Consider the following 26,975-nt stretch of genomic DNA (forward strand, 5'->3'; position numbering starts at 1 on the left):
CCAGAAGAGATAAGGCGAGGCACATACAACAGGAGAGGCAAAAAAGACACAGAAGGCACGATGGACAAGTGATGGGACACGCCCCGGGACTGCTCTGTCCTGCACACCTCAGCACTGTGAACAAATGTGAGGCTCTCCCTTCACGTGGCCTAAGGGGCCACAGCCTGGACCTCCCCATCCCCAAAGCTGACTCAAAAATCCCAGGTCACGTGTCCCAACCCGGCACCCCGATTTCAGCCCCTGTGCCATTCGCAGCCTTTGACTTAGCTCTCGGATGCCCGGCGGGGAGGACCCACACAAGGACGCCCTGGAAGGCCGCTGCGCTATCCGGGAAGTTCCTGCCATCGCCAGGATGTCGTCTCCTGGTCAGCTACAATCTAGAAGACCAAATATCAATGCAGGATCTTAGCGGCACATCTGTGAAAACCCAGCACTTACCTTCTCTAGAGAATGCCCAGGTTCATGGGCCGCACACTTCACCCCGCAGGGAGGCAGAGGCTTGCTTCACAGCAGTATTGGCTGACACAGCCAAATTACCACCACCTCAAGGAGGGGAGGAAGACTCTCCAGTCAGTGAGGGACAGGGAGCCCAGGGTACCCCAAGGATGGAAACCCCAGCTTATATGACAGCAGTAGGCCCTAGCACCCACTATCTCTTCCTGGCTGGCCCTAGCACCAGGGGTACTGCCTGCAGCTCTCGGGGGTTCTGGCACTCTGCTGCTTTAGGGTTCCTGCCTGCAGCTGTCTCAGGGAAACGGGAGTGTTGTTAGGGCTGCTGTTTAGGGTTTGAATAGTCCTGTACTCTACCTTATATCCCAACCTGTACCCTTTTTATTTTCACTGTTTGTCTCCAGCCCTCGAGCCCTCGACCTCTGAAGCCCTCCCTCAACCTCTCTGTGTCACTGCCAAGCTCCCGCACTGAACCCTACAAACTTAGTTAGAACCCTACGCTTGCAACCGGGGATGCTCCTTATCCATAGGCCCCAAGAGATGTCCATTAGCCCGGACCAGGCAATCCACAGTTGCTCCCTACCCTACCTAAGTTTGGCCCTGAGACAGGGCAGAGGCTGACAGAGCCGAACTCTTTGCGGAGGCCAGGCACGAAGCCCTGCCAACCGCCGCCTCGAGGAGGGGTGGGAGCAATCCCCGGCTGCGGAGGGACCGAGAGCCCAGGGTGGGGCGGGGCGGGAAACCCCCTGTTTCCCCAACCCTACGGATCGTCCCCCCACTATCTCCTGGCTGGCCCTAGCACCAGGGAACTGCCTGCAGCTCTCGTGGGTTCTGGAACTCTCCTGCTTTAGGGTTCCTGCCTGCAGCTGTCTCAGGGAAACGGGAGCACTGTTAGGGCTGCTGTTTAGGGTTTGGAGTGGGGTACACCTGAACTCCACCTTACCTATACCCCTTCTTTTCACTGTTTCCTCAGCCTTTTTTTTTTCCTTGGAATTCTTGTGACAGATTGAGGGCACCGGGGAGGGACTGCCAAAGTGAAATCAAAAGGGAAAAGGAGAAAGATCACCCCTGCAAATCCACACCGGCTCAGCTGTTCAGGTGCTGCTTCCTGGCAAAAAGCTTTGTCCCTCACCATCTCCTTTAAGCGGTGCTCCACATCCAAGTGCATCCAGGTGCTCCCCCAGACCCTATGAGATGCTCTCACCATCACTCCATCAGATGCCACTGGGAGCCCACCAGAAACTCCTCTCCTCCGGCAGATCCATGCCAACGTTGATTTGCCACTCGTATTTGACCCTGTAATAACGGCAAAATTGTTGCCCTCCGTCAGGTACGTGTTGTTAGACACAGGTTTTTCCATAGCCATGTTTTCAAGAACGGGGTGCCATCCCTGCTTGATTGCTAAATTATCAATAAATTCTGGAAAAACTAAGTAAGAAAAAAAAATCTAAGACACTGAGGAGTTAATATGGGAACCTTTACATCATTAAATTAGTATGTTTTGAAATAAAGTGAATTCTCCCAGGCCTACTACAAAAATCACATTCCTAAAAATAAAATAACCAAAAAACAAACAGCATCAAATTCCCACCAATATCATCAATAAAATCACAATACCTCCACCAACCAAGGGAAAAAAATCTTAACCTAGAAAAAATCTGAGCCCCCTCAAAAAGATTCAACACTGAAACACAACTCATCCTAACACTTCAACTAACAATACTAAAATTTTCAAAACAAATATTCCCTCTATCCACACCACCAATACCACATAAAACAAATAAAGTACTCTCATCACAGCACCCCCAATCAAAAATCTAAATTACCCTAAAATCTTTAAAATAAACACAAATTAACCCCAAAATAAAAACTTTAATCTCACTAACAAAAAAACCCAAAACAGGTAACACAAACAAAACCCACACCGTACAACCGACTACCAGCAAAAACAGATGCTATGCTCATTCACTAACAGTTCTTATCACATCAGAAAAGTTAAATGTAAATAAAAAGCAACCCTATTGAACTCCACACACCAAATCACACCAACTATTAAAAAACAATCAAACCAAGTCACTGAACTCAAAACCATTCGACTAACCCTAAACATTCGTCAAAAAACCCCAAAGCTCTACACTTATAGTAATACCTAAATAATTACCAAGACTCTATAAAAATGTTTAATAACTAATTAAAAACAAAAAAAAAAATCTAAACTACTAAAAAGTTAAAAAACATCACCCCCAAACATATACCTATAAAAAGCCACCATATAAATGCCTGTGTCCCCAGAAATGAAACTAAGAAACACCACAACAGAAAGGAATCCAAACTTATCAACACCTAAACTAAAAAGCACAATGTTAAATACATAGAACATATACATTATTATACACCAACTACAAACAAAATAAAGTTATACCATCAATTACTAAAAATCACCTTAAAACCACTCAATAAAAAACTTTGAAAAATTAAAAACTGCATCTAACAAAAGCCACCAAATTAACACCCAAAACTCAGCTAACCAAACAAACCCTACCCAATCTGAACCCCTACATAGAATAAATAAAACCCACTAATCGATATCAAATTCTATTTTAATTCATTCTACCTAAAAGACAAACCAACCTATTCATAAAATCATCTTTATTCAAAAACCAAATTTCACCTAGTATACAACACAAAAAAAAAAAATCAAACAACACAGTGTACCACCAAAAAAAACCCTAATATTGAATAAAAACCACATATAAATACCTCTGCTTACTAAATATTACTACCACTATTTATATTTACCTCTATCTCTATAAAAGTGTATCTAAAATTAAAAAACATTAATTTGACCATTAAGCCAAATACATACAATAAAGAATAAAATGTTCTAAAATTACATTATATTATATCCCCATCATCCGCTTTATGCCCAAACATAAATTCTGTAACTTCAAAACTATAAAAGAAAAAAATTCTTTGAACACACCATCTGTATACAATACTAATACAGCTTACCCCAAATTCTCTCTCAACTCTATTGTTTAACACAGACAACAAAAAAATCCATTTTTTACTTTTTTAAAAATAACTTCTCATTGATTAGTGAATACAAAATAATTGCCAAAACCATAGTAACTTCTTCTTCTAAAACTGTTCAACTTTACTCCAATCCCAAAACCCAAGCTACCACCAAAACACCCCACGGCTCAAAAAGACCCACACCACATCACAGCCACACGTGGAAAAAAAAACCAAACCAACCTTCTAAATCTCCTGATCTTTACTCCACAACAAAGAAATTGTCTAACGTTATTCATCCTTTTTCCTACGCCCTACTTATTAAAATAAACATTTGTTTTCACTTTTCCTCAAAAAAAATTTCCCTTAAAATCTATTAAAAAACGGACTGAAACCTTCCCTCTATTAAGAAACACATTCATTTTAAAACATTTCCTCCCAGTTTGTCTCAAACCTTTCCAAGGTTTGGATCCCGTTCCAGTGCACCAGAACCAAATCAACCTGCTCTGGCTCTGGAAACATCAGCGACACCAAACCCAGAGCACGAAGCACCTCGCCGCTCCTACCCCGCTGTCCCTCGGCCCTGCTCTCTCGCGTCCTACGCTGCAGAGCGCTGGGAGCCAGGTTCACCCCCGAGAATTGTCACATCCATTTCCTCGGACATTCCAGCTTCCACGGGGATATTGCGGGGACCCCCTGCATTCCATTCCCTAGTACAGCAGCAAGACAAAGTTCTCCCCCAGCCCGCGTCTCCAGAAAATCGTGTACAAGCCTTAAACAAGCTCCGAGGTTTGAGAAATACGGTCTGCCCAACAAGCCCAACTCTGCATCCAGAGGAAATGAACATCACAAACAGATTCATGCACACCAGATGCACGGGACGCTGCCAGCTTGGACCTGCAATTAACTCGGCAATGGAAAAACCTGAGCTCGAAGCCCTCACGTGAGGGTGCAAAAGGTATTGGACGCAGTTTCTAGAAGGCGCCACATCGTTATTTAAAGGCGCGGCTCGGCTAAAGAGCAATACCGACAAAGCCCACAGACAAAAAGCCTGGGGGGTCTGGGTTCGATTTTTTCCCTCCCCTCCTTTCAGCGGCTTTCACGGGAGCCCCGGCAGCGGCGGCACTCGGCACCCGGGGGCGGCCCCGCGCTCCTGCCCCCGGACGGACCGGGGCTCCCGGCAGGAAAGCGGCTCCTCCGGCGGGCGGGGGCGGCCCCGGCCCCGGGAGAGCCCGGCCCGCCCAGCGGCACCGGGACCGGCCCGAAGGGACCCCGGCGGTGCCCGAGCCCCGCGCCCGGAGCGGGCGGAGCGGCCGGACGGACACAGCTCCGCGCCGCGGCTCCCGCCTGCCGGCCCGGCAGAGCTCACCTCGCCTCCCCACGGCTCTGTCTCTCCCTGGGGGCTGCTCAGCCGCCAAATTCCTGTTGCACTTCAGCAATTCCCCAGGGAATGCCAGGAGCGCTCCCCTGTAAGACATTTGGTGCCGGGGGCAGAAGCGCCCTCAAATGCAGCGGCACGGCCACACGTGACCCCGCCAAATGCTGCAAAAGCCGGTGTTCCCGTCAATTGAACCCCGGAAACTGAGACAACAGGGTATGTTCCTGCAATCTTAAACCAATACAATGGCAAATAAATGTGCGCTCGACACTTCATTTCAATCCCCTACGGCAGCAGAAAAAGATTTTTCTCGAATAAAATCTCGCAAATGATGGGAAAAGGGGGATTTTCATCTCAGTTCAGACCGTGACAAAGTGCAGACAACAGGGCTTCCCCCTCAATTTAAACCTCAGAATAACGAGAAAAGGGGAGGTACCCACAAATCAAACACATGATACGGCAAGAATACTTTTCCCCTTCCTTAATCCTTGTGTTAAAACAACACAAGGATTCGCTGTCAACCGATATACCTAACACCCTGGAAAAGGCAGGTTTTCCTCCTATCGGTACCCTCAAAAACATAGGTGAAAGGGGATTCCCCCCAGTTTAAACACAGACAATAATGGAGGAGGAGTTTCTTCCCTCAGTTTGAACTTCTTTTGTTCTCATCACCCCCCCCCCTTTTTTTCTTTCTTTTTTTTTTTTTTTTTCTGGGAGAACAAGGCAGTGAATGGCAAAATAAAATCAAAAGGGGAGAGAGAAAAGTCCCCTCTGCAAACCCACACTGGCTCACCTGTTCAGCTGCTGCTCCGTGACACAAAGGTTTGTCCCTCAGCACCTCCTTTAAGCAATGCTCCACATCTGAGTGCATCCAGGTGTTCCCCCAGGCCCTGCGAGATCCCCTCACCATCATTCCATGAGACACCCGGGGGACCCGGCCATAAACCTCTCTCCTGCAGTTGCTCCATGCCCAAATGAGATGAGGGAAACCATCCCCCTGAAACAGTGCCCAGTAGGACCCACCCCGTCCTCATCCTCATCACTGCTCACACCTGGGGCTGCTCTGAGCCCTCATCATCCTCGCTGCTCACACCTGGAACTGCTCTGTCCCCTCATCATCCTCACTGCTCACACCTGGGGCTGCTCTGAGCCCTCATCATCCTCACTGCTCCCACCTGGGGCTGCTCTGAGCCCTCATCATGCTCATAGCTCACACCTGGGGCTGCTCTGTCCCCTCATCATCCTCACAGCTCACACCTGGGGCTGCTCTGTCCCCTCATCATCCTCACTGCTCACACCTGGGGCTGCTCTGTCCCCTCATCATCCTCACTGCTCACACCTGGGGCTGCTCTGAGCACTCATCATCCTCACAGCTCACACCTGGGGCTGCTCTGAGCCCTCATCATCCTCACTATTCACACCTGGGGCTGCTCTGTCCCCTCATCATCCTCACAGCTCACACCTGGGGCTGCTCTGAGCCCTCATCATCCTCACTGCTCCCACCTGGGGCTGCTCTGAGCCCTCATCATCCTCACAGCTCACAGTTTGTGCTGCTGTTACCCCAAGACCGAAGGCAGGGGCAGAAGGAACCCATTGCTCATTCCCTAGACAGATTGATATTACTTGTATTTATTTCTTATTTATGCCTATATATATCTCCCTATATTTATATCTTTATTATAGATTTGTATATTTTCATTTCTATATTATTTATTTAAAATCCCTGCCTCTAACCAAATAAAAAACAAAAAGCCCCTTCAGCTTAAATGATTATTTAAATATTTTAATGCCTATTTTTATCAAATTTATATTCATATTTATATACTATATTGAACTAGGCATAACACACAAGGTATCCTATATTAAAAGACATCTCTATTAACAACTACATCTATATTAATCCTATTATATATTAAATAGAAACCTATTTGTATGTATTTATAACCCTTATATATCTTTATATATTTAATATATATATTTCTATATTGTACATTTTATTTAAAAGCCCTGACTCTACCCAAATAAAAAAAAGCAAGCTTTTATTGTATACTAGATTTAAATAATTCTTTTCAACTGAGATTTATAGTTTTTATTTATGCTATATTTTGTATATATTCCTGTATTAATTCTATGGAATATAGGTTAAAGCATATTACAATAACATACATGAGATTACTTATCTTTTAGATGTGTAGATTTATGGACATTATTTCTATTATGTATTTTCTATTTATAGGGCCTTCTATTTTTACATTTATATCTTTATCTATTTCTCTTTCTATTTTTCTGCTTTTTGAAATTTGCATTTCTTTCTATTTTAAACTCTATAAATTCATTCACCGGACAAATCAGAATAACAAAAATATAAAGCCCTGGACAACCCCAAGTGCAGAACGCACTCGTCTCTATGGAACTCATCTCTATGCAACTTAGAGACACAGAAATTTCACTTGGTGCATTTTAATGCCTCATTGATGCACAGATGTGTTTTATACACTCATATTTTACAGGGAAGTAAGAGGTGGAAAAACAAAAGCCACTTTCTTAACCCTAAGCCGTTCCTGACATAACAAAACCCTAAAGACGGCGTGCACAGAGAGGGGGTTTCTTTCCAAGGGAATTTAGAGAGATCCATTCCTGTTCCTTGCCAATGCCTACCGTAAAAACCAGAACAGCTCCACAGGTTTTTGGATTCTGCATCCAGCCCTCCCAGGGAATTTCCTGGCAGCTCGGGGTCCCCTCTGGGCAAGGGTACCCGGCACGAGCCCTCCCCATTCCCCGCTCACCTTGCTCCTCCAGCGCAGCGCCTGCCTCCCTCTGCCGGGGACCTCGGCGTGCCCCAAGGGACAGGGGAGCCCCCCAGTGCCCACCCCGTCCCCCTCAGCCTTTGCTCCTCACCCCCAAAGAAGGCACAGAACAACTCCAACTGCCCTGGACAGCAGCACCCTGCTTTATTGGAAGCCCTTCTAGGACTAGACCCCCTCCCAAAAAGGAGCTCTGCTGCAACAAGAAAAGGGGGGCAGGTGCCAGAAATCCCTCCCCAAAAACCCCAGGCACAGGCCAGAGGCAGAAAGAGGGAGTGGTGGCAGAGAGGACACAGGAAGAAAAGAAAGAACAAAAGAATGGGCTGTAGGATGAAATAGAAAAACAAAACAAAACTGAAAAAAAACCAAACCAAACCAAATCACCAAAAAACCACCAAAAACAAAACCAAACCACCAAAAAACCAAAACTTCCACCCAAACCCAAAACCTGGCATGGGCAGCAAGACAGAGAGGGATTGAAAAAGAACAGAGCCAAGGAAGGGGACACAAGGAGCCACTGGGAAACAAGGGCACGGGGAAGAGCAGAGAGACAGACGGAATTAAAAAAGGCACGTGAGTGAGCCACGGAGAAGGACACAGAAAAAGGCCGAGCGCAGAACACACAGCAAGGACAGAGGGATTCTGTCCTTGATTGGACAAGAGGGAAACAAGGAGCCAGAGGGGAAAGGACCACGCCAGGGGCCGGCAAGATGGACGAGATGGACAAGGTGCTTCTCCCTCTGGCCACTACGGCGAGCGCAGCTTCCCTGCAGTTTCACGTCTCTTCCAAGCACAACAGGTGAACAAAGAGCAGCACAGAGCCGCCGGTCTCCAATGCTCCGCAATCTAGAAGGAAAAAGCAGGAAAAAGGAAAAAGACCGGTTCATTCTGCCACCAAAGAGAGTTGCTTATCCCAAGACACCTTATTCCAGGCACAGAAATCATTTCTGCCACTCGAACAAACCCACTCGATGCTGTCTCAAGTCGATGGCAGCTACTTAAACCCTGTCTCAAGAATCACAGGGACACGAGCCTTGCAATTCTCAGGAGGGACTCGGCTGAGTCTTCAAGATTTCCCCACCCACAGAAGCCAGTGATCCCAGCTTGAAACAGCACATTTCCTCCCAACCCCATAGAAATTGCCCTGTGCTGCCAGCACTGAGGCTGCCAGCAGGAGCAGCAGGAGCAGCTGGAGCAGGAGCAGCAGATCCGTCCGCTCCGGGCGCGGGTCTCGGGCACCGCCGGGGTCCCTTTGGGCCGGTCCCAGTGCCCCTGGGCTAGTTCAAAATAGTATATAAATTTGATAAAAATAAGCATTAGAAATATTTAAATAATCATTTAAGGTGAAGGGGATGTTTTTTTAAATTCGGTTACAGGCAGGGCTTTTAAATAAATAATATAGAAATGAAAATATAGAAATCTATAACAAAGGTATAAATATAGGGAGATATATATATATAGAGAGAGAGAGAGAGAGAGACATGAAAAAGAAATAAATACTAGTAACAAATATATACTAGTAGATTAATAATAAATATGAAAAATATATGGATGGACGTTAATATATTTTAATATCTATTATGCAATATATCTATGTGTATAAATATAAAAAATCAATATGATAGATATAGATATTAAAAATATTTAAATGAAGGGCCTTTTTGCTTTTTATTTGGTTAGAGGCAGGGCTTGCTAAGTTCCGATGGGGGGTTTTTTGGGGCGTTCCTTGGAGAAGGGTTTTTGGAAGGGGGTTGCACACCTTGTTTCTTGCCGGGCTTCTTTGCACGTGGGGGGGCGACCCCCGCCCAGCCCCGGGCTGAGCTCTGCGGCAGTGCTGCCACCTTGTGGCCACAGAGCGGTACTGCAGCTGTGCCCCGGCGCGGGCGGGGCCGAGCCGAGCGGAACCGAACCGAGCCGAGCGGAGCCAAACCGAAGCGTGCCGAGACGAGCCGAGCGGAGCCGAGCGGAGCCGAACCGAGGCGTGCCGAGCCGAGCCGAGCTGTGTCGAGCGGAGCCGAACCGTACCGAGCGGAGCCGAGCGGAGCCGAGCCGAGCGGTGCCGAGCGGAGCCGAGCGGAGCCGTGCCGAGCGGAGCCGAGCGGAGCCGAGCCGAAGCGGGCCGCGGCAAGGACCCCGTCAGAGAGAGGCGTCCTCACCGCTGCCTGTCGGCGCCCGGCTGGCTCGCGTCCGGCCCCGGCGCCGCTGAGCGTACAGCCCGTGTCGGCACGGCCGGAAAAGCCGCGGAAAATTACGCCGGAGCGGCGTCGGCGTCGGGGTGTTTGTCAGGCAGTCGAGTAGACACCCACCGCCCGGGGTCCTTGCATTTTCCCGCCTTTTCGGCCGCCATGCTTGGAAGGTCAAAGCCAGCCGCGACTCGGCAGCCATCTTGTGAGGGGCGTGACGTCACTTCCACCCTTCCTCGTCGCCATCTTTGTTGTGGCTGAAGCCACTTCCGGCCGAGCGGCCATCTTTGTTGTGGCACGATCGAGGCCCCCGCTGCTCTCAGCGCGTCTGTCTAGCTTACTTGCCTGAACGAAAAACCCGACGAAGCCGGCCGACTCCGAGCACTCCGCCCGATTTTCCGCCGACTTTCCCGGGGCGAGGACGGTGGCGGCGGGGCTCAGCGGCTCCGGAGCTGGGCGGCGGCTGCGCCTGCGGCGGCAGGCATTGGAGTCGACGCCTCTGCCGGGGTCCTACCGGCCGGCCGCAAACTTCAGTGTGGCAATCAGCCCGACCCGGCTCCTGCGGGGGGGGGTCCCGGCTCGACACGGCACGCCTCGGTTCGGTTCGGCTCGGCTCGGCTCCGCTCGGCTCGGCCCCGCCCGCGCCGCGGCACAGCTGCAGTACCGCTCTGTGGCCACAAGGTGGCAGCACTGCCGCAGAGCTCAGCCCGGGGCTGGGTGGGGATCGCCCCCCCCACGTGCAAAGAAGCCCGGCAAGAAACAAGGTGTGCAACCCCCTTCCAAAAACCCTTCTCCAAGGAACGCCCCAAAAAACCCCCCATCGGAACTTAGCAAGCCCTGCCTCTAACCAAATATAAAGCAAAAAGGCCCTTCATTTAAATATTTTTAATATCTATATCTGTCATATTGAACTTCTTTATTTATATTAAAGTATATTCTATTAGCATAATAGATATTAAACAGATATTAAAATTTATTATATAAACATCTATCCATATATTTTTCATACTGAATATTAATCTACTTGTCTAGATTAAATTACTTGTATTTATTTCTTTTTTATGGCTATATATATTAATATATATATATGTACCACCCTATATTCATTTTTGGAGTATAGATGTGTATACTTTCCTTTCTATATTATTTATTCAAAAGCCCTGCTTGTAACAAAATAAAAAATAAAAAGACCCTTGATTTAAATAGTTTTAATATCTATTTCTATCATATTGATCTTCTATATTTATACACATAGATATAATACATAACAGATATTAAAACATATTATATTAGCATCTATCCATATAGTTTGCATACTGAATATTAATATACTTGTCTAGATTTGGATTACATGTATTTATTTCTTTTTTATGGCTATATTTATATATGTATATATATACATATATATATCTCCCTCTATTTATTTCTTTAGTATAGATGTGTATATTTTCATTTCTGTATTATTCATTTAAATGCCATGCCTCTAACCAAATAATAAACAAATGTCCCTTGATTTAAATATTTTTAATATCTATTTCTATCATACTGATTTCTTTATTTATACATATAGATACAATGCATAACATGTATTAAAATACATTACCATCTATCCGTATATTTTTCATATTGAATATTAACCTGCTTTTCTAGATTTAGATAACTTGTATTTATTTCTTTCTTATGGCTCTGTATATATCTATATCTATCTATCTATCTATCTCCCTATATTTATTTCTTTATTCTAGATCTGTATATTTTCATTTCTATATTATTCATTTAAATGCCATGCCTCTAACCAAACAAAAACAAAAAGTCCCTTCATTAAAATATTTGTAATATTTACTTCTATCATAATGACCTTCTATATTTATAGACATAGATATGTTGCATAACAGATATTAAAATTTATTATATTAGCATCTATCCATATAGTTTTCATACTGAATATTAATCTACTTGTCTAGATATGCATTACTTGTATTTATTTCATTTTATGGCTATATTTATATATGTATATGTATATATATACATATATATATCTCCCTCTATTTATTTCTTTAGGTTAGATGTGTATATTTTCATTTCTATATTATTCATTTAAATGCCATGCCTCTAGCCAAATAATAAACAAAAAGTCCCTCATTTAAATATTTTTAATATCTATTACTGTAATATTGATCTTCTATATTTATACACACAGATGTAATGCATAACAGATATAAAATATATTACCATTTATCCATATAGTTTTCATACTGAATATTAATCTACTTGTCTAGATATGGATTACATGTACTTATTTCTTTTTTATGGCTATACATATATAAATATATATACATATATATATCTCCCTCTATTTATTTCTTTAGTATAGATGTGTATATTTTCATTTCTATATTAGTCATTTAAATGCCATGCCTCTAATAAAATAATAAACAAAAAGTCCCTTCAGTTAAATATTTTTAATATCTATTTTTATCATACTGATTTCTTTATTTATACATATAGATACAATGCATAACATGTATTAAAATACATTACCATCTATCCGTATATTTTTCATATTGAATATTAACCTGCTTTTCTAGATTTAGATAACTTGTATTTATTTCTTTCTTATGGCTATGTATATATCTATATCTATCTATCTATCTATCTCCCTATATACATTTTTTTATTATAGATGTGTATATTTTCATTTCTATATTATTCATTTAAATGCCACGCCTCTAACCAAATAACAAACAAAAAGTCCCTCATTTAAATATTTTTAATATTTACTTCTATCATATTTAATCTATTTAATATTTACTTCTACCAAAATCCCCCTGGGACCCCCAAACCTCCCCCAGACCTCTGAAACCCACCCCAAACCCCACCTGGAACCCCCAAACCCACCCAAAACCTCCCCCAAAATCCCCCTGGGACCCCCAAACCTCCCCCAGACCTCTGAAACACACCCCAAACCCCACCTGGAACCCCCAAACCCACCCAAAATCCCCCTGGGACCCCCAGACCCACCTAAACTCACACAAAACCTCCCCCAAATCCCCCCAAAGCTGCCCAAAACCCCCCCAAACACACCCAAAACCTCCCCAGGATCCCCCAAACCCACCCCAAACCTCCCCCAAACCTTCCAAACTCACCCAAAACTTTCCCCAAATCCTCCAAACCTGCACAAAACCCCCCTGGGATCCCCCAACCCCCCCAAACGCATCCAAAACCTCCCCGGGATCCCCCAAACCTCCAAAACCCACCCCAAAACCTCCCTGGGACCCCCAAAACCTCCCCAGTCCCCTCCAAACCCCCCAAAACCTCCCCCAAACTCACCCAAACCTGCCCAAAACCTCCCTGGGACCCCCCAAATCTGCCCCAAACCTTCCCAAAAACCTCCCAGGGATCCTCAAAACCTCCCCAAATCCCCCAAACCTTCCCAAAAACCTCCCAGGGACCCCCCAAACCTCTCCAGGACCCCCCGGGACCCCCCCCCAAGCCCCCCCAGCCTCACCAGTTTTTGGGGGTCGGGGAAGGGGGCCCGGCAGATGCTGGGGGGCGCGGGGTGGGGGCGGGGCAGGCGCTGCCACAGCTCCTCGGCCACGAAGGGGGCGAAGGGGGCCAGGAGCCGCAGCCCCAGCTCAGCCGCGGCCACCAGCGTGGCCAGGACAGCGGGACGGAGCTGCGGGGACTGCAGGGACACCTTGGCCACCTCCTGGGGACAGAGGAGGGGATTTGGGGTGAAAAACCTCAGATTTGGGATGTTTGGGGACTCCTGGGGACAGGAGAGGGGTTTGGGGTGAAAAACCTCGGATTTGGGACACCTTGGCCACCTCCTGGGGACAGGTTTGGGGTAAAAAACCTCAGATTTGGGACACTGGGGACACCTTGGCCACCTCCTGGAGACAGGAAACGGGATTTGGGGTAAAACACCTCAAAATTGGGACGTTTGGGGACTCCTGGGAACAGGAGAGGGGATTTGGGGTGAGAAACCTCAAATCTGGGACATTTGGGGACACCTGAAACACCTGAGGAACCTCTTAGGGACAGGAAAGGGGTTTTGGGGTGGAAAACCTCGGATTTGGGACACTGGGGACTCCTGGGGATGGGTTTAGGGTGAGAAATCCCAAATTTGGGACATTGGGGACTCCTGGGGACAGGTTTGGGGTAAAAAACGTCGAAATTGGGATATTTGGGACACCTCAGCCCCCTCCTGGGGACAGGGGAGGGGATTTGGGGTGAGAAAACTCAAATTTGGGACATTGGGGACACCTGAGTCACCTCCTGGGGACAGGGGAGGGGTTTTGGGGTAAAAAACTTTGAATTTGGGACATTGGGGATTCCTGGGGACAGGTCTGGGGTAAAAAACCCTGAAATTGGGATATTTGGGACTCCTGGGGGCAGATTTGAGGTGAGAAATCCCAAATTTGGGACATTGGGGACAGCTGAAACACCTGAGGAACCTCCTGGGGACAGGAAAGGGGATTTGGGGTGAAAAACCCCAAAAATGGGACATTGGGGACATCTCAGGAACCCCCCGGGGGACAAAGGGAGAGCGAAAGGTCTGAAATGGGGAGAGAGACCCCCAAAATGGGGAAAAAAACCCCTAAAAATGGGGAAAAAAACCCCAGAACAGGGAGGGAGGACCCCAAAATGGGGACAAGAACCCCAAAATTGAGTCAGGAATCCCAAAATGGGGACAAGAACCCCAAAATTGAGTCAGGAATCCCAAAATGGGGACAAGAACCCCAAAATGGGATCAGAAACCCCCCAAAAATGGAATTGAGAAACCAAAAAGGGATCAGGAACCCCAAAAATGGAGATGGAAAACCCCAAAAACTGAGACAGGAACCCCAAAAAATGAAGCTGGAGAACCCCCAAACCCCGACACCCAGAACCCCGAAACCCGAGTCTAAAACCCCGAGACCTAGAACTGGATCTAGAACCCCAAAACCTACGACCCAGTCTAGAACCCGGTCTAGAACCGAGTCTAGAACCCCGAAACCTAGAACCGAGCCTGGAACAGAGTCTAGAACCCAGTCTAGGACCGAGTCTAGAACCGAGTCTAGGACCGAGTCTGGAACCCCAAAACCTGAGCCCAGACCCCCAAAAAGAAGCTAAACATAGAACCCAAAAAAAGTGTTTTTGGCAGTTTTTGGCGTGTTTTTGGGGTGTTTCAGGTGTTTTTGGGGTTCCTCACCAGGTAGACGTCGCAGAAGCTCCTCAGCCAGAAGCTCTGGACAGCTGTTTTGGGCTGTTTCGGGGTGTTTCAGGGTGTTTTTGGGGTGTTTTGGGGTGTTTTGGGCTGTTTCAGGGTGTTTTGAGGTGTTTCAGGGGTATTTTTGGCAGTTTTTGGGGTGTTCAGGGGTGTTTCAGGTGTTTTTGGGGTTCCCCACCAGGTAGACATCGCAGAAGCTCCTCAGCCAGAAGCTCTGGACGGCGGCGGCGGCGCCCTGGAGCTGCAGCGACTCCAAACGACGACAGCTCTCGGCCACGGCCCCAGCCAGGCGGGACAGGAGCCAACGCTCCAGGGGGGACGAGGGGAACACCTGGATTGGGGAGAAAACGGGGAGAATTGGGAAAAAACGGGAGAAAATGGGAGAAAATGGGGGGAAAATGGGAGAAAATGGGAAAAAACGGGGAGAAAATGGGGTAAATTGGGAAAAAATGGGAAAAAACAGGGAAAAAATGGGAAAAAACGGGGAGAAAATGGGGAAAATGGGGAAAAAATGGGAAAAAAACAGGGAAAAAAATGGGAAAAAACGGGGAGAAAATGGGGAAAATTGGGAAAGAATGGGGGAAAATGGGAGAAAACGGGGAAAAAATGGGAAAAAACGGGGAGAAAATGGGGAAAAATGGGAGAAAATGGGAATTTGGGGGTCCCAGGGGGCGTTTTGGGGGTCTCAGGGGGTCTTTTGGGGTTTCAGGGGTGTTTTTGGGGTTTCAGGGGGTGTTTTTGGGGTCTCAGGGGTGTTTTTGGGGGTCTCAGGGGGTGTTTTGGAGTTTCAGGGGTGTTTTTGGGGTTTCAGGAGGTGTTTTTGGGGTCTCAGGGGGTGTTTTGGGGTTTCAGGGGTGTTTTTGGGGTTTCAGGAGGTGTTTTTGGGGTCTCAGGGGGTGTTTTGGGGTTTCAGGGGGTGTTTTTGGGGTTTCAGGAGGTGTTTTTGGGGGTCCCAGGGGGCGTTTTGGGGGTCTCAGGGGGTGTTTTGGGGGTTTCAGGGGGTGTTTTTGGGGTTTCAGGAGGTGTTTTTGGGGTTTCAGGGGGTGTTTTTTGGGGTTTCCGGGGGTCCCGGGGGTCTCTGTCACCTCCTCAGGCGGTTTTGGGGTGCCCTTCTCCCCCTCCAGGGCCCGCAGCACGAAGCCCACCCCGTTCCAGACTTTGTTGCAGAAGCGGCGCTGAGTCAGCACCGAGGCCACGCCCAGACGGATTTCGGGGCCTGGGGGGGGAAATTTGGGGTCGGGGGGGGCACCAGGACCCCCCCAGTAACCCCCAGACCCTCCCCAGTGCCCACTGGGGCTCCTCCCAGTAACTCCCAGTAGCCCAAAGCTCCTCCCAGTAACTCCCAGTGCCACCCTGGAGAGGTTCCCAGGGGTTTTGGGGTGATTTGGGGGGTCCCAGGGGTGATTTGGGTGTCCCCAGCAGGGTTTTGGGGTGATTTGGGGGATTGCAGGGGGTTTGGGGGTGATTTGGGGGTCCCAGGGGGGTTTTGGGGTGATTTGGGGGATCCCAAGGGGGTTTTGGGGTGGTTTGGAGTGATTTGGGGGTCCCAAGGAGTGATTCAGGGTGATTTGGGGGTCCCCAGCAGGGTTTTGGGGTGATCTGGGGGTCCCCAGCAGGGTTTTGGGGTGATTTGGGGGTCCCCAGGGGTGATTCAGGGGTTCCCAGGGGTGATTTGGGGTGATCTGGGGGTCCCCAGCAGGGTTTTGGGGTGATTTGGGGGTCCCCAGAGATGATCTGGGGTGATTTGGGTGGGGGTCTCACCGTGGGCGTTGTGGCTGCTCAGGGCCAGCCTCAGGGCGTCGGCGCCGCACTCGGGGATCCCCTGCGGGAACTGGCGCCTCTGGGGGGGTTTGGGGGGTCAGGGGGGGCCCCTGGGGGGGCGATTTCGGGGGGTCCTGGGTCACTTTTGGGGGTCCCACCTGCCCCTCCTGGGCCGTCTGCAGCTCCCGGGGGTCCAGAGTCTGGCTCTGCAGCTTCTCCTGCAGCTCCTGGGGGAGGAAAAGCCCCAAAACCGCCCCAAAATCAGGCGGGTCTGGGGTTTTGGGGGGAATTTTGGGGTTTTTGGGGGTTTTTGGGGGGTTTTGGGGGTTTTTGGGGGGTTTTGGGGGTACCTGGAGCGTGGCCCCCCCGATGACGTCGCGGGGGTCGATGACGTTCCCGAGGGATTTGCTCATTTTGCGCCCCTGGGAATCCCGGACCAGAGAGTGCAGCAGAACCTGGGGGGGACAGGGGGTTGGGGACCCCGAAAATGGGGTTGGGGACACTGAAAATGGGATTGGGGACACCGAAATGGGATTGGGGACACCGAAATGGGATTGGGGACAGCAAAAATGGGATTGGGGACAGCAAAAATGGGATTGGGGACACTGAAAATGGGATTGGGGACACTGAAAATGGGATTGGGGACACCAAAATGGGGTTGGGGACAGGAAAAATGGGATTGGGGACCCCGAAAATGGGATTGGGGACCCTGAAAATGGGATTGGGGACACCAAAAATGGGATTGGGGACACCAAAAATGGGATTGGGGACACTGAAAATGGGATTGGGGACACTGAAAATGGGATTGGGGACACTGAAAATGGGATTGGGGACCCCAAAATGGGACTGGGGACAATGAAATGGGATTGGGGACACCAAAAATGGGATTGGGGACACCAAAATGGGGACGGGTGACCCCCAGGAAAGGATCAGACACTTGGGGACACTCAGGTGACATTTGGGGACATTTGGGGACATTTGGGGACATTTGGGGACACTGACCTGGCCGAAGGGCACCTGTCCCATCAGCTGCTGGCCCAGCAGGACCATGGGGGGACACTGAGGGGACACCAGGGGACACTGAGGGGCTCTGGGGACACTCAGGTGGCACTCAGGTGACATTTGGTGACACTGAGGTGACACAGGTGACACAGGTGACACTCACCTGGCCAAAGGGCACCTGTCCTGTCAGCTGCTGGCCCAGCAGGACCATGGGGGGACACTGAGGGGACACTGAGGTGACACAGGTGACACTCACAGGTGACACAGGTGACACTCACCTGTTGGAATGGCACCTGTCCTGTCAGCTGCTGGCCCAGCAGGACCATCCGGGCCACCCAGAAGAAGAGGAGGTCACCGCCCGTCACCAGCACCAAGGTGGGGTAGAAACGCCGCAGGGCGGGGCTCTGGGGACACAGGGGACACTTGGGGACATTTGGGGGACACTTGGGGACATTTTGGGGACATCTGGGGGACACACAAGGACATTGAGAGGACACTTGGGGACATTGAGGGGACATTGACGGACGTGTGGGGAGACACTGGGGACACCTGGGGACATCTGGGGACACTTGGGGACATTTGGGGACACTTGGGGACACCTGGGGACAGCGAGATCTCACCTGGGGACGTTTGGGGACATTTGGGGACACTTGGGGACATTCGGGGACAGTGCAGTCTCACCTGAGGACATTTGGGGACACTTGGGGACACTTGGGGACATTTGGGGTCTCACCTGGGGACATTTGGGGACATTTGGGGACAGTGGGATCTCACCTGGGGACATTTGGGGACCTTTGGGGTCTCACCTGGGGACATTTTGGGTCTCACCTGAAGACATTTAGGGACATTTGGGGACATTTGGGGGCACCTGGGGACATTTTGGGGATATTTTGGGGACATCTGGGGACACTTGGGGACATTTGGGGTCTCACCTGCTCGGGCCAGCCCAGGGCGGCGAAGGGGAAGAGGGCGGAGGAGAACCAGGTGTCCAAAACATCGGGGTCTGGGGAGGGAAATGTCACCAAATGTCACCAAATGTCACCAGGTGTCACCAAATGTCACCGGGGGACCCCAAAAATGTCATCAGGGGTCACCAAATGTCACCAGGGAACCCTGAAATGTCACCAAATGTCACCAGAAGACCCCAAAAATGTCATCAGGGGTCACCAAAATGTCACCAGGGAATCCTGAAATGTCATCAGGGGACCCCAAAATGTCACCAAATGTCATCAGATGTCACCGGGGGACCCCAAAATGTCATCAGGAGAGTGGGAAATGTCACCAGGTGTCACTGGGGAACCCTGAAATGTCACCAGGAGACCCCAAAACCCATCAGGGACACCGGGGGGGGATTCGGGTGGTTTTGGGTATTTTGGGGTGTTTTTGGCTGTTTTTGGGGTATTTTTGGCTGGTTTTGGGGTGTTTTTGGCTGTTTTTGGCTGTTTTTGTGGTGTTTTTGGCTGTTTTTGGCTGGTTTTGGGGTATTTTGGCTGGTTTTGGCTGGTTTTGGGGTGTTTTTGGGGTGTTTTTGGGGTGTTTCTCTCACCTTGCTCCAGCTGCAGCTCCTCTTGGGGACACCCCAGGGTGGGATTTGGGTGATTTTGGGTGGATTTGGGGTGGTTTTGGCTGGTTTTGGGGTGTTTTTGGCTGTTTTTGGCTGTTTTTGGGGTGGATTTGGCTGGTTTTGGGGTATTTTGGCTGTTTTTGGCTGGTTTTGGGGTGTTTTTGGGGTGTTTTTGGGGTGTTTCTCTCACCTTGCTCCAAGTGCAGCTCCTCTTGGGGACACCCCAGCGCCGTCGCCGCCGCCCCCCTCACCTCGGCCTCGCTGCTCCCCACGAACCCGGGACCCTCAGGACCCTCGGGACCCCCGGGACTCCCCCGTGGGGAGGGGGCTGCGGGACCCCCCCTCACCTGGAACGCCGGCACCTGGTGACCCCAGCACAGCTGGCGGGACAGGCACCAGTCCCTGGGGGAGAGGGGACAGTGAGACCCCTCCCCAAACACCTGGGACACCCCTGAACACCTGGGGAACACCTGGGACCCCTCCCCAAACAGCTGAGACCCCACCCTGAACACCTGGGACCCCTCCCCAAATACCTGGGAACACCTGGGACCCCTCCCCAAACACCTGAGACACCCCTGAACACCTGAGACCCCTCCCCAAATACCTGAGACCCCTCCCCAAACACCTGGGACCCCTCCCCAAGTACCTGGGTGGGATTTTGGGGGATATTTTGTGGGATTTGGGGGTTTTTGGGTTGGATTTTGGGGGATTTTGGACACCCCTGAACACCTGGGACCCCTCCCCAAACACCTGAGACCCCTCCCCAGGTACCTGGGCCCCTCCCCCAGCCCCTCCCCCTCACCCCACGTTCTCCATCCAGGTTTTCCAGTTCTTCTCGTGGAATTTGGGCACCAGGCGGAGCCTCCCCGACGTCACCGCCTGCGGCCAGGTGACACCTCAGGTGTGACACCTCCAGGTGTGTGTGACACCTCCAGGTGATACCTCAGGTGTGTGTGACACCTCAGGTGTGTGTGTGACACCTCCAGGTGACACCCTCAGGTGTGACACCTCCAGGTGACACCTCAGGTGTGTGTGACACCTCAGGTGTCCCCAGGTGTGTGTGTGACACCTCAGGTGTGTGTGTGACACCCCCAGGTGTCCCCAGGTGTGTCCCCAGCTGTCCCCAGGTGTATCCCCAGGTGTCCCCAGGTGTGTCCCCAGGTGTCCCCATGTCCCCAGGTGTGTCCCCAGGTGTATCCCCAGGTGTCCCCAGGTGTCCCCAGGTGTGTCCCCAAGTGTCCCCATGTCCCCAGGTGGCCCCAGGTGTGGCCCCACGTGTCCCCAGGTGTATCCCCAGGTGTCCCCAGGTGTATCCCCAGGTGTCCCCAGGTGTGTCCCCAGGTGTCCCCAGGTGTATCCCCAGGTGTCCCCAGGTGTATCCCCAGGTGTGTCACCTGCAGGGCTCTCTGGGCCACGTCTCTACAGCTCAGGAACCACTGGCGCTTCAGCAGGAACTCAACGACGTCCCCGGAGCGGCTGCGGGGACAGGAGGGGACATTGGGGACAGGAGGGGACATTGGGGACACCTGAGGGGACACCTGGGGACACCTGAGGGGACACCTGGGGCTACCTGCAGAGGGGCAGGGTCATGGCGTGGTCCTGCACCCCCCGGAACAGCCCCAGCTGGGCCAGCGCTGCCACCACACGGGAACGGGCCTCGAACCTGGGGACACCCTGGGGACAGAGGGGACAGGAGAGGACATTGGGGGGACATTGGGGACATTGGGGACACCCTGGGGACAGAGGGGACAGCGGGGACACTGGGGACAGCCTGGGGACATTGGGGACAGCCTGGGGACAGAGGGGACAGTGGGGACACTAGGGACATTGGGGACACCCTGGGGACATCCTGCGGACAGGAGGGGACACTGGGGACACCCTGGGGACACCCTGGGGACATCGGGGACACCCTGAGGACAGAGGGGACACTGGGGACACCCTGGGGACACGAGGGGACATTGGGGACATCAGGGGGACACTCTGGGGACACCCTGGGGACACCTGGGGACACCCTGCGGACAGGAGGGGACATCGGGGACATCACAGGGACACCCTGGCACCACTGGGGACACCCTGCAGACACAAGGGGACAGAGGGGACATTGGGGACATCAGGGGGACAGCCTGGGGACAGGAGGGGACATTGGGAGGGACATTGGGGACACCCTGGCACCACTGAGGGACATTGGGGGGACATCACGGGGACACCCTGGGGACACCAGGTGTGGTCCCAGCTGTCTCCAGGTGTCCCCAGGTGTATCCCCAGGTGTCCCCAGGTGTCCCCAGGTGTGTCCCCAGGTGTGTCCCCAGGTGTCCCCTGCTGTCCCCAGTGTCCCCAGGTGTGTCCCCAGGTGTGTCCCCAGGTGTGTCCCCAGGTGTCCCCAGGTGTGTCCCCAGGTGTGTCCCCAGGTGTGTCCCCAGCTGTCCCCAGTGTCCCCAGGTGTGTCCCCAGCTGTCCCCAGCTGTCCCCAGGTGTGTCCCCAGCTCACCTGCAGCCAGCCTCCCCCCGGGGGACACAAGGTGCCATCGTCCCCGATGACGCAGGGCAGGGGCAGCCAATGGGCCCGGGCCAGAGCCAGGTCCTGGGGGCTGTGTCCAGGGGTCACCTTCACCGCACCTGGGGACACAGACACACCTGAGACACCTGAGACATCCCTGTGTCACCTGGACTGTGTCACCTGTGTCACGTGAGACATCTCTGAGGCACCTGAACTGTGTCACCTGAGACACCCCTGTGTCACCTGTGTCACCTGAGACACCTGAACTGTGTCACCTGTGTCACCTGCTGTCACTCCTTGCTCCCTTTTCTGTCCCAGACTGGTCCCAGGGCCCATCCCGGTCCCTCCCAGTCCCTGTTTAACCCCTCCCAGTCCCTCCCAGTCCATCCCAGTTCCTCCCAGTGCCCCTTTAACCCCTCCCAGTCCATCCCAGTCCCTCCCAGTTCCATCCCAGTCCATCCCAGTTCATCCCAGTCCCCCCCAGTCCCCGTTTAGTCCCTCCCAGTCCCTCCCAGTTTCCCCAGTACCGGTTTCACGCTGGGGCTCCACGCTGGGGTCGCTCACCACGGGCAGCAAGGCCCCGCTGAACGGGTGCCTCACCTGCCGGCCCTGCAGGTGCTGAGGGGGCGTGGTCAGCCCTGGCCCCGCCCCTTTAAGAGCAAGCCCCGCCCCCTTTCCAGCTCTGGACCAATCCCAGCCAGGCCAGGCCCCCCCCAGCCCTTGGCCACACCCCCAGAGCCATTTCAGGCAGAGAAGCTCTGCCCCTTTAACACAAGCCCTGCCCCTTTACCCTTATATGGTCAAAGGGGAGGGGCCAAACCTGGACAGCCAATGGCTGCCCTGCAGGGAAAGCCACGCCCACACCAATTAAAGGGTCCCAAAGCCCCGCCCCCAGGTCAGGCCCCACCCATTCAGGCCCCACCCCAGGTGAGGTCCCACTCATTCAGGCCCCACCCAAATTCAAGCCCTGCCCCCTTTGAGGCCCCGCCCCCAGGCAAGGTCCCAGCCATTCAAGCCCTGCCCCATTCAAGCCTCACCCCCAGGTGAGGCCCCGCCCCCCGAGGCCCCACCCCCCTTGAGGCCCCACCCATTCAAGCCCTGCCCCCAGGGGAGACCCCACCCCTTTGAGGCCCCACCCCCTTTCCGGCCCCACCCCCTTTCCGGCCCCACCCCCTTTCCGGCCCCGCCCCTCACCAGGTAGCGCGGGTCCCACGGGTGCACGGCCACGGCCACGTCACCAAAAATGGTCTGGGGACGAGTGGTGGCCACCGGCAACTCCAGCCCTGGGGACATCAGGGGACAGCTCGGGGACACCGGGGGACACTTGGGGACAGCTTGGGGACACTCGGGGACAGCTTGGGGACACTCAGGGACATCAGGGGACACTTGGGGACAGCTTGGGGACACCAGGGGACATCAGGGGACAGCTTGGAGACAGCTCGGGGACACCAGGGGACAGCTCAGGAACATCAGGGGACAGCTTGGGGACACCGGGGGACAGCTCAGGGACACTCGGGGACACCAGGGGACACCAGGGGACACTCAAGGGACACTCGAGGGACATCAGGGGACACTTGGGGACATCAGGGGACACTTGGGGACACACCACAAAACCCAGGATCCCATCCCCAGAGCAGCCCCAATGTCCCCAGAGCCACCACCAATGTCCCCAGTGCCACCCCAGGTGTCCCCAGTGCCACCCCCGATGTCCCCAGAGCCATCCCAATGTCCCCAGTGCCATCCCCAATGACCCCAGTGCCACCCCCAATGTCCCCAGTGCCACCCCAAGTTCCATCTAGGAACACCCGCTAGACTCCAACTACACCCTACATGACAAATTTCAAATTACAGGGGCCTGGGACTCGGCCTTTTACACCTACACCCAGGCTGGGCAGCAGGACAGAGCAGCTCCGGGACAACTACACCCAGACACCCGTGACACACCAGACAACAGACGAGGGGACACAACGGGGAGACAAAACTCTGGGCCACAAGAATGGCCGCAAGAACCGAGAGAACGCGGAACGAGATGAGCCGGGTGAGAATGAAGGCGAGCTGATGAAGCTCGCAGAACCCGGGAGGAAGAAGATGCTGACGGAATGACAAACTCCAGCAACTGCCAAGACGGATGCCCGAGAATCTGAGGGCCACAGCCCCCTACCTATCTCTGCGTTTCTTCAAGACCTAAGCCGCAGCAATGGATCCTCGCGGCGCACGGCTGTTGACACAGCTCGGAACAAGACCTCTAAAAGACATCCGATCGGATGCTTTTAAAAGAGAGACGCGATTCCGAGGCCTCTGAGGGCTCCAGAGGCAAAGCTTCGATGGTGTCGGGCTGAGGAGCCCAGAGATCAGAGATGCTACGAGTGACACCGGGGTTTCTGGTAAGCCCCCAGAAGAGATAAGGCGAGGCACATACAACACGAGAGGCACAAAAGACACAGAAGGCACGACGGACAAGTGATACAACACGCCCCAGGACTGCTCTGTCCTGCGCACCTCAGCACTGTGAACAAAAGTGAGGCTCTCCCTTCACGTGGCCTAAGGGGCCACAGTCTGGACCTCCCCGTCCCCAAAGCTGACTCAAAAATCCCAGGTCCAGAGCCCCGACGCGGCACCCCGATTTCAGCCCCTCTGCAATTTGTAGCCTTCGACTCAGCTCTCGGATGCCCAGCGGGGAGGATCCACACGAGGACGCCCTGGAAGGCCGTTGCGCTATCCGGGAAGTTCCTGCCATCGCCAGGATGTCGTCTCCTGGTCAGCTACAATCTAGAAGACCAAATATCAATGCAGGATCTTAGCAGCACATCTGTGAAAACCCAGCACTTACCTTCTCTAGAGAATGCCCAGGTTCATGGGCTGCAGACTTCACCTCACAGGGAGGCAGAGGCTTGCTTCACAGCAGTATTGGCTGACACAGCCAAATTACCACCACCTCAAGGAGGGGAGGAAGACTCTCCAGTCAGTGAGGGACAGGGAGCCCAGGGTACCCCAAGGATGGAAACCCCAGCTTATATGACAGCAGTAGGCCCTAGCACCCACTATCTCCTCCTGGCTGGCCCTAGCACCAGGGGTACTGCCTGCAGCTCTCGGGGGTTCTGGCACTCTGCTGCTTTAGGGTTCCTGCCTGCAGCTGTCTCAGGGAAACGGGAGTGTTGTTAGGGCTGCTGTTTAGGGTTTGAATAGTCCTGTACTCTACCTTATATCCCAACCTGTACCCTTTTTATTTTCACTGTTTGTCTCCAGCCCTCGACCTCTGAAGCCCTCCCTCAACCTCTCTGTGTCACTGCCAAGCTCCCGCGCTGAACCCTACAAACTTAGTTAGAACCCTACGCTTGCAACCGGGGATGCTCCTTATCCATAGGCCCCAAGAGATGTCCATTAGCCCGGACCAGGCAATCCACAGTTGCTCCCTACCCTACCTAAGTTTGGCCCTGAGACAGGGCAGAGGCTGACAGAGCCGAACTCTTTGCGGAGGCCAGGCACGAAGCCCTGCCAACCGCCGCCTCGAGGAGGGGTGGGAGCAATCCCCGGCTGCGGAGGGACCGAGAGCCCAGGGTGGGGCGGGGCGGGAAACCCCCTGTTTCCCCAACCCTACGGATCGTCCCCCCACTATCTCCTGGCTGGCCCTAGCACCAGGGAACTGCCTGCAGCTCTCGAGGGTTATGGCACTCTCCTGCTTTAGGGTTCCTGCCTGCAGCTGCCTCAGGGAAACGGGAGCGCTGTTAGGGCTGCTGTTTAGGGTTTGGGGTGGGGTACACCTGAACTCCACCTTACCTATACCCCTTCTTTTCACTGTTTGCACAGCCTTTTTTTTTTGGAATTCTTGTGACAGATTGAGGGCACCGGGGAGGCACTGCCAAGGTGAAATCAAAAAGGAAAAGGAGAAAGATCACCCCTGCAAATCCACAGTGGCTCAGCTGTTCAGGTGCTGCTTCCTGGCAAAAAGCTTTGTCCCTCACCATCTCCTTTAAGCAGTGCTCCACATCCAAGTGCATCCAGGTGCTCCCCCAGACCCTATGAGATGCTCTCACCATCACTCCATCAGATGCCACTGGGAGCCCACCAGAAACACCTCTCCTCCGGCAGATCCCTGCCAACGTTGATTTGCCACTCGTATTTGACCCTGTAATAACGGCAAAATTGTTGCCCTCTGTCAGGTACGTGTTGTTAGACACAGGTTTTTCCACAGCCATCTTTTCAAGAATGGGGTTCCCTTCCTGCTTGATTGCTAAATTATCCATAAATTCTGGAAAACCTAAATGAGAAAAAGAATCTAAAAGACTGAGGAGTTAATATGGGAACCTTTACGTCATTAAAGTAGTATGTTTTGAAATAAAGTGAATTCTTTCAGTCCAACTGCAAAAATCCAATTCCTAAAAATAAAATAACCAAAAAACAAACAGCATCAAATTCCCACCAATATCATCAATAAAATCACAATACCTCCACCAGCCAAGGGAAAAAAATCTAAACCTAGAAAAAAATCCAAACCGCCTCAAAAAGATTCAACACTGAAACACAACGCATCCTAACACCTCAACTACCTATACTGAAGTAAACTTGCAAAACAAATATTCCCTCTATCCACACCACCAATACCAGATAAAACCAATAAAGTACTCTATCACAGCACCCCCGAATCAAAAAACTAAATTGCCCTAAAATTTTTTAATTTAATCACAAATTAACCCCAAAATAAAAACTTTAATCTCGCTAACAAAGAAAACCCCAAAACAGGTAACACAAACAAAACCCACACCGTACAACCAACTACCGGCAAAAACGGATACTATGCTCTTTCACTAACAGTTCTTATAACATCAGCAAAGTTAAACATAAATAAAAAGCAACCCTATTGAACTCCACACAACAAATCACACCAACTGTTAAAAAATAATCAAACTAACTCACTAAACTCAAGACCATTCAACTAACCCTAAACATTAATAAAAAAAACCCCAAAGCTCTACATTTATAGTAATACATAATTACCAATACTCCATAAAAAAATTTAATAGCTAATTAAAAACATTAAAAAAACAATCTAAACTACTAAAAAGTTAAAAAATACCACCCACAAAAATATACCTATAAAAATCCACCATA

At 51.4% G+C, this 26,975-nt stretch overlaps 1 protein-coding gene across 1 annotated transcript; it reads right to left on the reverse strand.

The window, feature by feature from the left end:
• Positions 1–4,457: 4,457 nt before the first annotated feature.
• LOC131574172 (valine--tRNA ligase, mitochondrial-like) lies at positions 4,458–24,603 on the reverse strand. Its single transcript, XM_058828581.1, has 17 exons — positions 24,450–24,603; positions 23,061–23,149; positions 22,394–22,475; positions 21,858–21,985; positions 20,940–21,043; positions 20,764–20,845; positions 20,172–20,248; positions 19,560–19,771; positions 18,738–18,808; positions 18,084–18,209; positions 17,154–17,258; positions 16,962–17,030; positions 16,804–16,882; positions 16,128–16,258; positions 15,221–15,373; positions 13,339–13,539; positions 4,458–4,478 (listed from the first exon to the last, which is right to left on the reverse strand). The coding sequence occupies exons 1-17, from the start codon at positions 24,601–24,603 to the stop codon at positions 4,458–4,460; spliced, it is 1,884 nt and encodes a 627-aa protein (XP_058684564.1).
• Between the last annotated feature and the right edge of the window lie 2,372 nt (positions 24,604–26,975).

This window comes from Poecile atricapillus, unplaced genomic scaffold (genome assembly GCF_030490865.1).
Source record: "Poecile atricapillus isolate bPoeAtr1 unplaced genomic scaffold, bPoeAtr1.hap1 scaffold_100, whole genome shotgun sequence".
In the NCBI taxonomy this organism is placed as follows: Eukaryota; Metazoa; Chordata; class Aves; order Passeriformes; family Paridae; genus Poecile; species Poecile atricapillus.